General features: G+C 37.6%; 1 protein-coding gene across 3 annotated transcripts; it reads left to right on the plus strand.

The window, feature by feature from the left end:
* The first annotated feature begins 1,706 nt into the window (after positions 1–1,706).
* On the plus strand, positions 1,707–10,447 carry LOC105054122 (E3 ubiquitin-protein ligase At1g12760). Of its 3 annotated transcripts, none has more exons than XM_010935556.4 (6): positions 1,707–1,845; positions 1,916–2,566; positions 4,523–4,642; positions 4,730–4,862; positions 6,216–6,383; positions 10,025–10,447. In XM_010935556.4, the coding sequence occupies exons 2-6, from the start codon at positions 2,025–2,027 to the stop codon at positions 10,196–10,198; spliced, it is 1,137 nt and encodes a 378-aa protein (XP_010933858.1). In that variant the 5' UTR covers positions 1,707–1,845; positions 1,916–2,024; the 3' UTR covers positions 10,199–10,447. The 3 variants fall into 3 exon arrangements, with proteins under 3 accessions (XP_010933858.1, XP_010933860.1, XP_019709376.1); XM_010935558.4 differs by having other exon boundaries at positions 6,219–6,383; XM_019853817.3 differs by lacking the exon at positions 1,707–1,845 and having other exon boundaries at positions 1,853–2,566.
* Positions 10,448–16,027: the final 5,580 nt, after the last annotated feature.

Consider the following 16,027-nt stretch of genomic DNA (forward strand, 5'->3'; position numbering starts at 1 on the left):
GGATGGGTATTGGCATCAATTGATGGGGAAGTTAATTGCCATCAAATAACTGTTAAAGAATTTCCGTCCAAATGAATATGAAAAGTTCTAAACTTTTGCATAATATAAGCTAATTCTTTCCATGCAGCCCATAATGTATTAATGGAACAATGATATCAAAAATTTTAACACCTTCAACAATGATAAAAGTTCTATTAGCATCCTTTATAACATAACCTGCGCCTCCAAAAGCTTCTCTTGCTTATACATTACCATCGAAATTGATTTTATATGGTTGGGGGTGGTGGCTCCCAAAAAAAATAAAATAAACAAGGGAATGTAGAAACTATACCAGAAGAGCCACAAATTTCCCCTCATATCACCGGTCTCTCTAAAGTTAATATATGAGTAAACTCCTTAAACAAAATGAAAGATTTTAATAAAGTTAACCTTGCACTCTGCTTAATACGTTGGAAAATACAATCATTCCTAGACAACTAGATTTTATAGGTAATATAATACATCAATACTACTTCAAATCTTCTATCTTTACTAGATTTCTTCTCTCTAATAGGCTACGTAAAATAATCTAAAGATGTAGCCAAAAGAATAGTAAAGTCCCGAAATGGGGCTAAGCTCCAAACTTGAGCTGCCAATATGCGCCGAATTAGAACATGAGCTATGGACTTCTCAATATATAGACATATCATAATGGCTGTTATGTGAAAGCCACTCTGATAAAAAATATCATGACATGATAATTAACAGCAACCCACTTTTTACATAAATACAGCAATCCTAGGATGAACACGTATCTTTCAAACCCAACAAACATCATGATTTGCTTGGGAATTGGTTAAAAAGAATTTACAAAGATATGATATCTCTATCATCAAACTAGAAACTGGACCCAGATCTCTGCTCAATATTGAAAGAGCTAATATTTGTTAGCTAACTTTTGTACAAAGATATGATAAATGAACTTCTGATTCCATTTCCTTTCACTCGGACCCTTAACCAGAAACCCTTGTAAGGAAACAATATCAACATAAGTAGACTACCAAGCTAATGAAGTAGAACCTAACAAATAGAGTGGGAGTAACTTATTTTCATTCCTATTTTAGAGTCTAGCTCTACCTAACCAGTCATCTATTAGAAGTCCTCAAAAAGATTAATGATGATCAAAGAATCACTTTCTGCTCTGCTGCTCTCTATCTCCTTGTCGATTTATCAACGACTAACATACACCTTTACCAGACTGAGAAAGAATTGTGGGATCATGCAGCGGCATCCGACCCTATGCATGCATGGAATATATATCCCTATGCATTCATTAGATTTACATGAAGTCAAATAAAATCCAAATTCTACATTGAATAAAACAAACCTGGAGCTGCATTTTGCCACGGAGCACGATTTACTTCCTAAATCCGACGGTCATCAATTTTCCAACTGACAAACAAACCATGTTGTAATAGAATAGGTCTCCTCCATCGCACCCAGTCTTGTGATCCGACGCATCCAACTCACCCAGGACTTCTGGGATCCCATACGGGTATCAAAATTTCAGATAAAAGCTCATCACTCGTCATCAGCATTCAGGCCAGCCATTCGGTTGACTTCCCCAGTCGCACACGTGCGCGCGCGCACCCCAAAAATTAAAGCGCCTGGCACGCGAGAACGAACCATGTACCGGCTGCAGAAGATTCCAGATGTCCGGAACCTGACTGTTTAAGTACACGTGCCAGTATATAATTCGCTCCTCTATCCATTCATATGAATCTTATCCTGCAGCCGATCCGTCTCCTTCTCCTTGACCATTTTGCATCTCTCTGCACTGTCTCCTCTCGCTATCGACGGAAAATGGTAGGAAATTTTCGCGTTCTTTATCGGTTTCGAAAAGCTTATATCAATTCTTGGCCCCTTGCTCTCCCAGGGTTCCCACATCTAGGGTTCGGTGGAGTTTTGTAGGCTTGGGAGCGATGTTTGGAAGCAATTAGGGCCAGGGTTTGCTTTCCTCCGATCTCGTCTCTTCGAGCTTGGAGATGGCGACGACGAGGCCTCCGACCTCGGCCGGCGACGCCGCGGTCGATCCAACCCCCCTTATTGAGCGCCGCGGCAGCGGCCGCCGCCTTACCAGGCGGCGGAGCCTCCGCGGCGCCGCCCGGTTCCTCCGGCGGGCGAGCGGCAGGCGGTTGATGCGGGAGCCATCGGTGCAGGTGCGGGAGACGGCGGCGGAGCAGCTGGAGGAGCGGCAGACGGACTGGGCCTATTCTAGGCCCGTGGTGTTTCTCGACATCCTGTGGAACCTCGCGTTCGTGAGCGTCGCCGCTGGGGTGTTGGTCCTGAGCCGGGACGAGAGACCGTCGATGCCTCTAAGACTATGGATTGTGGGTTACGTACTCCAGTGCGTGCTTCATGTGATCTGTGTGTGTATCGAGTACCGGCGGAGGCACCCGCCTCGCGGGGAAGTGATGGATGTTGAAGAGGGTGGGAGTCTGGGCGGAAGGAGCTCGGGATCGAATTTGCCGCGAGAGGTGGGAGAAGCTGCTGATGCTGAGCAGGGTCACGGTGAAGCGAGGACAAGGTAAGGGAGACAGCTGTAGCATTTCTTAAAAGAACTACTCGATATATATTTTGAAGGAAATGGCTTTTCTTGTTTATTATTTTAGTAATATATGTTTATTTGATAACATCCGTATGAGGGGAAGTTTTGCCATGATAATTTTCTTTCTTTCTTTTTCTCTTTTTGTTGTTGTTGTTTCTTCTTCTTCTTCTTCTTCTTCTTCTTTTGCTTTGGGGAGGGTGTTTTTGGTGTTTTTTAACCAATAAGTTAAAATATCGGACTTCCTGTTTATGCAAAAGAAAACAGGCCTTTCCTCTTGCTTTTAATATCTTATCTGATTTTCTCTTGTACATTGAGTAGGAAGAAGATAACAAAGGAAGCCAGATCCCTTTTCATCCAAGTCTAACGGTTCCATGATTCTCTCAATTTCTTAAAAAGAAAACCAAAAGACCATGTTGTTAGTGTATAGACATATAGTGGTTAGTTATCAGGTTTAGGGCTGAAAATGGATCAGATGTGAATCAGATATTAGTATGTCCACGTCCATATATGTTTTTATCTAGTGAATATGGATATAGGTACAAAACTAATTGGATGTTAAAATTCATATCCATATTTATTTTAAACAGATTGGATGCAAATCGGATTTTGACAGTATGGATCTAAATTTGGATGAAAATGGGATGGTTAAATTTTGTGAATCATCAAATTATAGATATCACTACATAGAAGGTAAAATAAGTTAAAGATATGTTAATATTGTCACTTATTTTCCTTTAAAGTTCGTAAGAGCTACATAAGACTAAATAGGATTACAAACAAAACTGGATGTCCAAATACAGATTAGATAGTTATTTATCCATATCTGTATCTTTTTTGGTAGATATGGATGTGGATAATAGTCTAAGACTCAAATTTGTATCTATATCTGGATAAATTCGGATACAAAAACAAGTCCAGGCGGATATTGTCTAGTCAACTTTCAGCCGTAATCAAGTCTCCCAATCTTAGGTTATAAGTTGACTTGATGTAACAGCCTAAGACAGGATACATAGGATTAGAGCATTGTGTTGGTCATATAATCTTGAAATTGTGATTCTTAGTTTTCTTAAAAGGACAAGGGTGTGTGGCTAATCAAGTGGGGTCCATGGCTAGTTAGCTGAGAATCCAAAAGGCAGGGAGGTCATGAGTGTTGAGAAATGAGAAGAATGTGAGGAGGGGCATGTGCATTCCTTGAGGAAGGGAGAGAAGGAGAGAGGGCATAGTGCACTCCTCCACTACTCCATATGTAAGAGTTCATCAACCCAAGGGGCAGCTGCTCCCCTTTGCACCAATGGGGCTTCATCCTGAGGTGTCATCACGTGCAAGTAGATATGTTAGGAATCCAGAAATTTGGAGTTTCAACATAACATTGTCCCCCATCCTGTGGGATGACTAATAGTAAACAATAAACATTACAAATATGGTATTCCTGATCATGTCCAGGAACTTTTAGTTTTCCACTTCTTTATCTTATGACATTCATATCATTCCCAAATAGTGTGTGATATTGTGCCTGATGAAAAATAATTTTTGGTTGTTGGTGTGGAGCCTCATGGATACCTAAGGTGGTGACCCTGTACAAAACACTTCGTATTTTTCAACATATTTGATCTTGTTCAGAAAGTTGATCTTTATAAAGAAAAATCACTATAATGTTGTGTTTTGCATCAGGATGTACTTTCATATTTTCAGCTTGGTCTGATATGCCAGTACGAAAAATGCTAGGGCTATTCATGTTCTAAATTGAAAGATCTGAAGTAGGACATGAGGATTGTTTCCAGGAAGAGGCATACTAATTGTTTCTAGTGTTTCTCTATGTTTATCTATTATTCCTATACTTTAACTCAGTTTCCTAGATTTTTTTTGATCATTGAATTTTAGTTTGTAAATATGTTGCTTCCTCAAGTATTTTATGGTCCACTATATTTTTGGCAGCATTACAAAACATCTGGAGTCTGCAAACACAATGTTTTCCTTTGTATGGTGGATTATTGGATTCTATTGGATATCTGCTGGAGGCCAAGTCCTGACTCGTCATGCACCCCAGCTTTACTGGTTTTGCACATACCTTATATATATGAATTTGGATCAACTTGTTTTTACAGTCTTATCATTAATTCCTGCTCTGAACTTGTTTTGCAGGCTTTGTATAGTTTTTCTAGCATTTGATGTGTTCTTTGTCATCTTTTGTGTTGCTCTGGCATGTGTTGTTGGTGTTGCTGTCTGTTGCTGTCTGCCTTGCATCATTGCAATCTTATACGCTGTGGCAGATCAGGTTAGTCAGGCTAATTACTGTTGTTTGCTATTTTATTAAGTACCATTTGCTCCAAGAAAATATTACCATGAGCTATAATTTTATTCTTTCTTGAGGAAGCTATCCTTTGAGTCCATCTGCTGAAGATGAACCTGTCATTCTTGTCAGTGTTAATATTTATGCTTTACTGATAACAGAATGTACGCAAAAGATCTGTTACTAAGTGCCAGAGATCATCTTGGCAAGTTGGTAGATGGTTGATGTCAAGATCTGGAAGAGAGCACCTTAATATCAGACTATCAGTAGTCTTTCTTTTAAATGCACACGTGTACAAACATGCACATTTGCACTGCACTGGTACTTTACATACTGCTATGCTAGTTTGTGCCAAGCACTATCGCAGCTGGCAACAATACGGGTTGTGATAGTGCCAAGGATGGAATGCTACTAGCACATGATACATTGATTCGGTTGAGGGTCATCAATTTTGGCATGTTAGAAGTGACTTCCATAACGAAGGATGTCATAGATTTTTTTTCTTTTTTAAAAGATGTGGCCTTGTCTTGAGCATAAACACGTGTTAACTCATAAATTGGAGGATAAAATAAGGCATGGTAGAGTTATCTCTTTAATTCATTATGGAATGAAACTGCCTCAAGCTGACATTTAATTTTATATTCTGAATGATTCACTCACCTTACCATTTGAAGATGAATTTGGGAAATTGTGGAGACTTGAAATGATGCATACTAAGAAAGCTTTCCCCCTGAAGGACAGTAGCAAGATTTGACCATAACAACTGTTTTTTCTTCTCAAAATGTACAGTTGTCAGACTACCGAGCTCATTAATCAACCTTGAAGCCAACCTAATGTGCTGGTTAGAAGAGGTCAAACACTTTATGTATTTCTCTTATGCTGGGTCAAATCTTTTGATAAAAATGCTTTTTAGATAACAGGAACATATTAAACTTTGTAAATCCTACTGTCTTCGCTTCAGTAAATTAAAGTACTGCTTGTTCTTCGTCAGCTTGTCTTTTTAATTGTTTACAGAGTGCTAATTATGATACTTCTGAAACACATACTATAATGTAAAGTCAGTGTTCTGTTTCTTTGATTCGGTTGGACCAATCCATGTAATGGCTGTTCTGCTCAGGAATGTGCATGATGCATTTTTGAAGTACATGCATGTAGCATCTGACATTTGATCTATTTTCCAATGACAGTCATCATGTGTAGGTTTGGTTGGTCCTCTCATAATCATCTGTTTCTTGCATGTATTATTATTTTTTATCTAAAAAGTCTGACCTATGATGACATTAGATATCTGGTCTACAGGACTAAATAACTTATTGCATACATTTCACTTTCCAAAAGCAGGCAGGAGCATCTGAAGAGGACATCCGCCAGCTTCCAAAATACCAATTCCGTAAGATCAGCGACTCTGAGAAACTTGTGGGTGGGATATCAGGTTCCTTTGGTGGAATAATTACAGAGTGTGGTAGTGATCCACCCATTGAGCATGTTCTTTCTGGGGAGGATGCTGTAAGTCTTCTAATCTTAAACCTTATTTTATTATACCTGATTTTTTTTTTTTTTTTGCTTTCTTTATGGTTAATGTTTTACCATAAGTATGTTGGAATGGCTCACTTTGCAAGTAGCAGCAAGCAGTCGCTCAAGAGTTGAAGTCAAGAAAGTTTCTTCTTTAGCAAGGCAATAACTAATATCATTAGCAATCTTAAGCTGCTGCATCATATAGAAACCTTCATTTCACTGCAAAGTAATACCTTAAGGACTCGTTTGGGTACACCATCAAACCTGTGGTATCTCTAAAGAATCATGCATTAAAAGAAATCCTAACCATGAAGAACTTTTTTCCCTGAATGCTGTTTGGATTGCAAATTAATGTTTAAGATAAGATAGCCATGGAAAAGACCAAATAAATAAATTCACTTTGATTGGATTTTTTATTTTCCTATACTTCTTGTGAAAAACCTCTATTCACATGTTTCCCATTCTTCAAAGTACCACCCCCTCCACCCCCAACTCTCCCCACCTCTACAAAATGTGGGTGATGCTGGAACAACATTATGTTCCCTCTCCCGCCACATGGAACAACTTTTAGTAACTTAGTCTAGCTTATGTTGTGGCATCGCCCTTGGAATCATGGTTGCCCTCCCCTTGTGCATCTATTAAGGATGTGAAAGATAGATGGTGAAATGAAACAAGAAGATAGGGTGAGGAGATCACATGTACTGGTCTTTGCCTTTTGAGATTGTCAGACACTGGGCATGGCCTTGGGAGTTGAAGGCACCATACCTCTCTTGGGCTTTGTCCTTCCAAGCCCGAAATTGAACTTTGATATTCAGTTTTTCTATCCTTGTAGAAAAATTCAACATGAAAATATGGTAACTATGATCATGAAATTGGAGCTGAACAATTGGAGTTAGAAATGCATCTGATATGTTTCAATTTTAGAATTTATGTGCTTTCGTGTAGAGTTTTCTGTATCTATCCAAACAACAATTATAACATAATCCCGATTAGTCTTTTCTTTTGGGATCTTATGGCAGCAACGCTCTACTTAAATGGTTTTATGATTGTTTAGCAACTTCTACAAAAACATCCAAACAGGCCTTAAGTTTGTTATAGAAGCTGATACTGGAGGATGGAAGCTGACCAAGGTTCGTCATCTCGGTACCAGATCCTATACCAGTACTATCCTATTACGGTGTCGGTATGCGGTATAGATCAGTATGACAGTATTGGCACGGTATGGTACGTCCCTTATCGGGTGGTACAGCAAACATTGAAGCTAATGAGCCTTCAAAAGATATAGGGTTAAAAAGCCCTCTTTATGTTGGACCTACTTTTATTAAAACTTTTATTGTTAGTTCTAAGCCATTTTAGAACTACAAAATATGATTGAATTGTTCCAACATACTTTGAGATGCTAATAACTGTTTATAGTATTTCCATCCAAAGCCATTCTATATCTGATCTAGGTTTTAGATTTGCTGTGGAGTAAGTTTAACTCAAGAAAAGCAAAAGACCTATTTGATGCACAACACACACAAAATAAATAAGGAATTTAAATAATAAATAATAATTCATGCCTGATTTTAAAAAAGATATTTATATTAGATATTAAAACATAATATGAATGCATGTGCAAGTCTAAATAGTGTGCTTAGTTCACTCCATTCAGGGAATATAAAAATTTCCTCGTTTGTCCTTTTCACTGAGACAATTAAACGAACAGGGCTACATGTAAATTATTTCAAGTAAGATTTATTTATTTAGGTTGATATGATGCAATAGAATTCAAGTTAGACTTGAGTTTGTATTCACAAAAAAAAGTGCAATATATTGATTGGAAACTTGATGGGTTGCTGTTGGACAAAATCCAATCTATCTGGCACAATCTAGTAGAAGGATTTGTTATTTGAACTCAAGCCTGACCACACCACATTGAACCTTACCATCAGTATAACTTGAGTTTTTAAATGTGATAACAGAACAAAACAATTAGCATTGAGCATTAATACAATTCATGGTAACGAATACAATGCCATATTATGTTCAACTGATCAAGTAACAGATGTAAAATGGTATCGTAGTGCCCCTAGCACATGCATGAGAGAAGGATAACTAAGTGAGATATGGTTTTCACATATTTGAAGGAACAACATACATGATTAGGAGAATTGAACAAACTTGAATTATGATAAGATGCAAAAAAGGAAAAGAAGAAAAATAATACTAAACCAAATTCTTGAAATTATGCTAAAACTTAGAATAGACCTCTAATAAATGATTGTGTAGGGCCTTTCCCTTCAAGACTATAAATTAACATGAACCAAGGGTAAGAAAAAAGAAGGTTAATAAGGATGGAGAAGAATACCTTCTTGGACTTGAGGAATGGGAATGCAGGATTAACTAAAGTTTGGTTGCATTAAAAAAAGATATGCTGCTAAGTTCCAGGCTTACAAGCTCAGGGATAGAGACCGCTATTTCCCTCTTCTTGGAATAGATTGCCCTTCTGATTGTAGTCCATCTAAAAGGAATATGGGGGAGAGAGTGGATATTTATGGGTGAGTATGTGAAGCAGTTGAGGGCAAGTTTAAAAATTGGAGAGTGGATTGCATGAAATTGGGAGAACAAGGGTATCGGTTTCCAAAGTAAAATTGTTTTAGTTTTTATTTCAATTAATGATAGTTTCTTTCTTTTTGGTGCAAGAGTGAAACAAAGAGAAATTTTGCTCTTGTAGTAAAATAATTATTAAATTATTATAGTCTAACATAAGCGAACTCAATCTCCCATTGGGTCAAAAGAAACTGGGTTATGTAAGAAACATAAGAGAGAGGCTCATGGGATTTTGATAATAAGAAATGGATTTTGTATGCGTGTGGTAGGGCAGTTATAGGGCCAAGGGTGTGAGTAGTGGTATTGGTACCTTTATCAGTATTTGACATATGCTACACCTCTTGGTATGGCTAGCAAAATAGAGGTGAAATAGCATGTGCCAGTATGGTATTGGTATTGCAGGCCTATCAGTACCTTATTGATAGGATCCAACACCTCTAATATGGACTGGTATACACCAAACTTAAATCCTTGTATAACGTGGTGTGGGAAGTAAGAGTGTTAAGAGGTAGGAGGGCGAAGCTGGCTTGACATTTGCTGGATCATTTGATTGCCTATGTTTAAAAGATCTTAAAATTCTTTAAATTATATATATATATATATATTTTTTTTTTTTTTTCCTTCCTTCCTTCTAGTCTTTGATTGGTATTGTGGGAAGATAAGAAGGAAGACCTGGAGTGGTTCTTGGGGTTCATCAGAGTCTAAATTTCAAACAAAATTTTATAATATCAAAAATGGAATTAGCTTACATCAAGAACTGCATAGACATCCACCATGATTTGTATGAATTTTATGGGTTTTCACAAAGCCATGGTGCCATTAATGTAGTCCTCCTTCCGTGCAACCAAACAATAAATTGTATTTGTATGTTTTTTAAACAAGAAGCGGCTAGAAGCTTAAATTCAGCCATGGAACTGCCACAACCAAGCAGAATGGAAAATCATTACAGGGGAGTGACTTGAAAGACCTTTTTTAGGGAATGACTTGAAAGACCTTTTTTAATTTAAGTATTACCTGACAATTAGTGTTGGCACATGTAGGAATGTTGCATCTGCCTCTCAGCATATGATGATGGAGTTGAGCTGCATCGACTTCCTTGTGGCCACCAGTTTCACTGTGCCTGCATAGATAAGTGGCTGCTCATCAATGCCACATGTCCACTCTGCAAATTCAATATTGTAAAGAGCAACAGCCATGGGAGGGAGGAGGTATAGGTACATGGTCGCTTAACGAGGTTCCAGCATCTTCGGGTTGACTTGTTCCATGTGCTCCTATGATATCACTGGTATCAGCAAAGTTGGGTAGCGCATATGTCGGTATATCTGTGTGTGTTTGGTTGGGTGGAACTTCGGTTTTTGAGTCCATTGCCCATTATTTGGGAGTAATGTTTTCCGATATTGGCCATATACAGAATGTGTTGGCGAACGTGCATCACCATAATTATTCGGCCTTCTTCATGATAATTGGTCTCTCTGTTGTAGAAGAAATTTTGACAAATTTGAAAATGGTAAAATACTTGTCAGTAGGACTGCAAATGTGCGATTCTGAGCAAATTCAGGTCATACGCCATTGCAGCGAGCAGATTTTGCTCTGGTAATGTTGAGGAGTTCTTCTCCTTTTGGAAGATCAATTGATGCAAACTGAGATAAAAATCTGAGCATGACAAATCCTGTATCCCTGTCAGTTGAGAAGAAGATGATAGATTGAAGCGTTGTAAGTATAATGTGGTCGAAGATGAGAAACTCTGAAAGCTCCTTCAACGTCTGGAGAGGTATTAGAATTACTAAATAAATTACGAATGCTGCTAGCTGACAACAGGGTCAATGTAGCACTAGCAAGCTGACAATTAGCTAGTCGTCCAGATATCACTGTCCATGCTTGAAGGAAACAATCTCAGAGCCTGGGAAAGGTCGTAATTTTCACGTGAACTAGAGCAGCCTATATGATATCTTTCAAGTCTGATCAACGAGGAAGCGCAGATGAGTTTCACACTGCTGAGGTTAAAAGTGTTGCTTAAGCATTAAGACAGCTAAAAAACTATGTCAAAGGCTAAAGTCTTTATCAGTTCGTTTTTTTTTTAAAAAGAAAAGAAAAACTCAGTTTGCTGGCCATGTTTTTGACAAAACAAAGTGGCAGGAGCATACACGTACGTGCTTGCATGCATAAACATGAAATAACCGAATAAAAGAAAATATCCCCAGAAAAAAATTCAGCTGAATATGAGATAAGTTTTATTGGTGGCAAAATAACCACCTGAGGGTAATTAGCATAAGTGGGTCAAAGAGCTCGGTTGGCATTTTACCAAAATGGAAAAAGGTAAAAGAGCTCGGTTGAAAAGGTTTGAAATCTATAGTCATAAGGCATATAATATTCTTCACCAGGGTGATTTGCTAAAAACACTGGTAATGTACGTACGGCAGAAAAATTATGTCAGTCTGTGTAAATATGGTATGCTACAAAGTGCATATTTCAGAGATACAGGTATTATGGGATTATAAGAAATCCAAACATTCCGATTTTTAATATTTACACACTCTGGTTTCATTCTGTTCTATTTCTCACTTTATGAAGCTTGCCTAGAAATGCTATTCATGTATAAAATGCTGAAAGATGGTATTTCCTGAACATTTTGCACAGAAATATGTGCGAAAAGCCCATAATAGTGTGTCCCTGCTGTCCCAAGTCCATTTTTGCTCATCCTCCTATTGCAGTTACTACAAAGTTAAAATGAATTAAAATAGATAGAAATACAACAGACATGAAATCTGTTCTCATAATATGTGGTGGTTAGTGATTCATAAAACCACCATGGACTGAAGAGGAGGAGGGCTCTTAAGGGAATGTAAGATGGAATACTTTCTTAATTTTCATATTCCCTATTTGGATTTGATAACCCTTACAAACTAAAATATAGTTGCCAAAAATATTTTCTTTTGGTTAAGAAAATAATGAAGCTTAATACCCTGCTTCTAATAGCAACATGTTCTTATATTAATTTATTCTGTTTTCAATTTTTCTATAAATTTTACTATATATGATACCAAAAGATTAAGGTCTAATCACATGGGGCTTGTGTGAAGCTTGGTGCATGGTGTTGTCCCCACTTTTCACATCTGTTTAATTTCTCAGATTTAGAAACTATTGTTGAGTTTGTAATTCTTTAGAGAAAAAGAACAAAAGTGAACCTCCCAAAAGTAGTTCTTTTGTAAAGCTGCGCAGGCGAAAGGAGGGAAAGAAAAAAAAATCAAATGATTTTTTTTTTTTTTTTTGGCCCCACGGTCGTTAGCCATCCACCTTCCGTATACAGTAATGGCATTCCTTCTACAAAATCACAATCAAAAGGAGATTACGCAGACATGCATCGACAGGCGATGTATGGTATGTACAATGCAACAATACTTGACCATCATGCAACTAAGAGTCTGCATCTCTCACAGATTGATGCATGATTTATAGCTGGTGCCACGCTTTACCCTTGGTTGGACCAATCACAGTTTTAAATCCTATAGGATAAAATTGTTCTGATTTTTTTATGAAATGGACGTGTCGTCATTCCACTTTGTCTTGACTCTTCGGACGGAGTATCCTAAAATATCTTTATTGGGATGTGAGGATACAAATAAAATAATCCGGCTTCAACACATGGGATAGTATCTTATCTTGATATCTTACATGATGTCCATCGAGATCTGAATTTTTAGGACTAATCATTGCTTTATTTGTCCATATAACATTCTAGTTCCTTGATAATTGAGTCTAAATTACTATGCGTATATATAAAAGTTTCTAAAAATCATTTGCCGGTCAGCCCAGTTCACCAAATTTGTATGTCAGGTGGCACTACCATGCTAGTGTTTATGCCAAATTTATTGTTTGTCAAAAAGTTTTGAAATAGAATGTGAATTGAAACAATCTGTCCAATTTTTATAATCCATTTTATATGATAATATTAATATTTTAAATATAATATCAATACTACAGCAATATTGTTTATTGAATATTATAATATTATAGTATATTAGATTGTTCAAAAATATAATATAAAAATATTTTATATAGTGATATAGTATATTATTATTTTAATTTTTATCTAAATCGGCCCAGTTCGAAGCCGACCCATTCTGATAGATCTTGAATCGATCCGTTCATTTCTGGTCTCAATTCCATGTCTCATTCTCCTTGTATCCTGAACAACCTTTTTTTTTTCCTCTCACCGCATCCAAATAGTCACCCTCATGGACGAACGAAAATCATATGGGCGGGCAGTATAGGCCATCATATAGGGCAAGCCTAGTTTCATTCCATCTTTTCTTTTCTCCGCATCTTAAAGAGAAAATCTAGAAGTTAAATAAAAATTAGATTTCTCCTATTAATGGAGTCTATTATTTTCATAACTAAAATAATAAAAAAAAATACATACTTAAAAGAGATCTTTTATAACTATCATATCTTCTTTCTTCCTCATCAAGTCTCTTTATCCATTATCTTCCTTATCAAGTCATTTCTCTCATCCATAAGGTCTTCCTTTTAAATTTCTTTCTTCTCTTTCAAAACCCATGAGTCGTTTCTCCTATCGATAAGGTAGGAGTACAAAATTTAACCCAACCCATCAAGCCGACCCATGTTCGATCTGCCATAAATAGGTTTGAGTTTGGACTAAATATGTTCGGATCGTAAATAGGTTAACCTATTTTACCTGTTTATTATTTGGATCGGGTTCAGTTTTCATATGTCTAAGCTGCTTAACCTGTTTGACTCGTTTAAGTTTTAGGTTGGACCAATTTAGCTAGTATATTGGCCATTCAAATAAATTGAGCCAATGAGCAACTGGGCTCAGCGCTTATTCCCATTCCAATTTCCCCCGGTTCCCATCCCCTCTCCTCCCGCCTCCGTAATCCGCATCAAATGACTCAAATACAGTGCAGCTATTGGCTAGGGTTTTCTCGTACCCCCTAAAAGATCATTGATGGGGGGCTCCATGTGGGGCACAAACATCAGGCCACGCGTGAGGAGGACGTCGATGGTAGTGGCGGAGGAAGGGGAGGTGAAGTAGACGGGAATGATGTCGACCTCAGTGAGGTCGGGGAATCAGAGGGGGAGGTGGCGGTAGAGGAAGGACCAGTCGAGGAGGGTGAGAGAGCGATTGAGGCGATTGAGAAGGCGGAGCCATCATTTGCAAACGAGGGAGGTGGGGCTGTGGAGGGGGTCTGGGAGGGTATCGAGGATGCGGAGGAGAAGCTCGTCAGAAAGGAGGGTCGTGAGATCAAGGTCGGCTGCCACCAGTGGTGCCGGTGGGGAGGGATCTAAGGTTAGGGTTTCGACAGCTTTGAGGGGCTTGTTGTCAAACCAGAAGTCAAGCTAGCTCATCCGACGGCATTGGGGGCTCTATGGATGCATTTAGGGTTCTGATCGGGCTGCAAGATGGAGCTGAAGGTGAGGGCTTCTAGTTGGATAGAGCTAGTGGTGGTCGACAGCATGATGGTCGAGTGGAGCTAGAGGCGGTCGAGAGCGTGGCGGTCGAGCGGAGAGGTGAAAGGGTAGAGCCCTCTCGGAGAGCAGACTTTTATTTTTCTTTTAAATGGGTCTGGATTGGATTTTATTTTTTTAATGGATTATAAATGGATAGTAAACAAGTCAGATCGGATGAACTGTTTATTAAGTAGGTCGGGTTTGGATTTTAAAATCTGACTTGTTTAACTAAACATGTCGAATCCTGATTCAAAATTTTTTGATTTGATCCGTATCTGACCCGATCCATTTATATCCGACCCGATCTGATTGCCACCCCTACCATGAGGTCTTTTTCGAGTTTCTTTTTCTTCTTCCAAATCTCTCTTCTTGTCTAATATCTTTGCATCTAAAAGTTTGCAAAAATAATATATCATTTTACCTAGAGATGTGTATGGGGATGTCAAATGAATATTTTGTTAGATATGTATCAACTAATTGTATACTGTATATCGATGGATATTAAGTTCGATAAACTATGTATTAATTTATCTATAGGTGTGTATTGGATCGTTGGTGGGTATATATCAAAAAAACTTATAGTATGTATTAATAAACCATCTAATGTATATCATTTACTCATATACTATGTATTGATGAGTGCTATATTTTGAAAATTATGTATCGCTTTATCTAAAGATATGTATTAGAATATCAGATGAATATTTTGGTATGTGTGAATCAACTAGTCATATACTGTGTATTGGTGAATACCAAGTTTGGTAAATTATGTATCAATTTAGCTGTAGCTGTATATTGGATTGTCGCTAGGTATGTATCAAAAAAGCTGATAGTATATATCACTTGATTATATATTTAATATGTATCATATGATTATATAGTATATATCGTTAAAAAATATATATTTGTTGGGGCAATTCAGCCAACTCCCCCGATTCTGACTTTTAATCGGGTTGATAAGCACAAACCATCGACTATCAATCGGTTGGTTGACCAATAGTCGGCTATTCTCAACCATCCCTGACAATCTCCGACTATGACGATTCAACTGATTTCAGATCAATGATCATTAGCATATCAGAGTTACCGATCGATGGTCATTCGAACTTCCATAACTGCCGACATACAATCGACATATTCAGACTGTTGATATAGAGTCGGCATATCAGAAATCACCAGCGCAGAAAGCACATAATGATCAGAACATGATCAGTGGTGGGTATAACCGTCCATCTTACGATCATATAATGTCGAAACAAACGGGATCTACATGTCTAATCGTTATAAATGGTTACCAATAACTTGTCTCTGAAAGAAAGTAAATGAACAATATTTGGTAAGGACTTTTTTGAAGCTGATACTCTGTCTCTCTAAATATTCATCGCGATTCACCACTCTCCATTGACTTAATCATCGAAAGATTTCTGACGGACAAAATTTCGATCAGTATGAATTTTATTTTATAAATATTTTTTATCGAAAACGAACGCAACAAGAAATTGACTGTAACGGTATTGAAAATGAGAAAGAGATAGTATCTTAATCATAGAATTAATAAATTTATTAATAAAAAA

Source organism: Elaeis guineensis, chromosome 11, assembly GCF_000442705.2.
Source record: "Elaeis guineensis isolate ETL-2024a chromosome 11, EG11, whole genome shotgun sequence".
NCBI lineage: Eukaryota > Viridiplantae > Streptophyta > Magnoliopsida > Arecales > Arecaceae > Elaeis > Elaeis guineensis.

Excerpts from the sequence above, each read along its gene's own strand:
- LOC105054122 (XM_010935556.4), top strand. The coding sequence starts at position 2,025 with ATGGCGACGACGAGGCCTCCGACCTCGGCCGGCGACGCCGCGGTCGAT. Across the intron at positions 2,567-4,522 it reads CACGGTGAAGCGAGGACAAG|CATTACAAAACATCTGGAGT; the intron begins GTAAGGGAGACA and ends TATTTTTGGCAG. Across the intron at positions 4,863-6,215 it reads TATACGCTGTGGCAGATCAG|CAGGCAGGAGCATCTGAAGA; the intron begins GTTAGTCAGGCT and ends ACTTTCCAAAAG.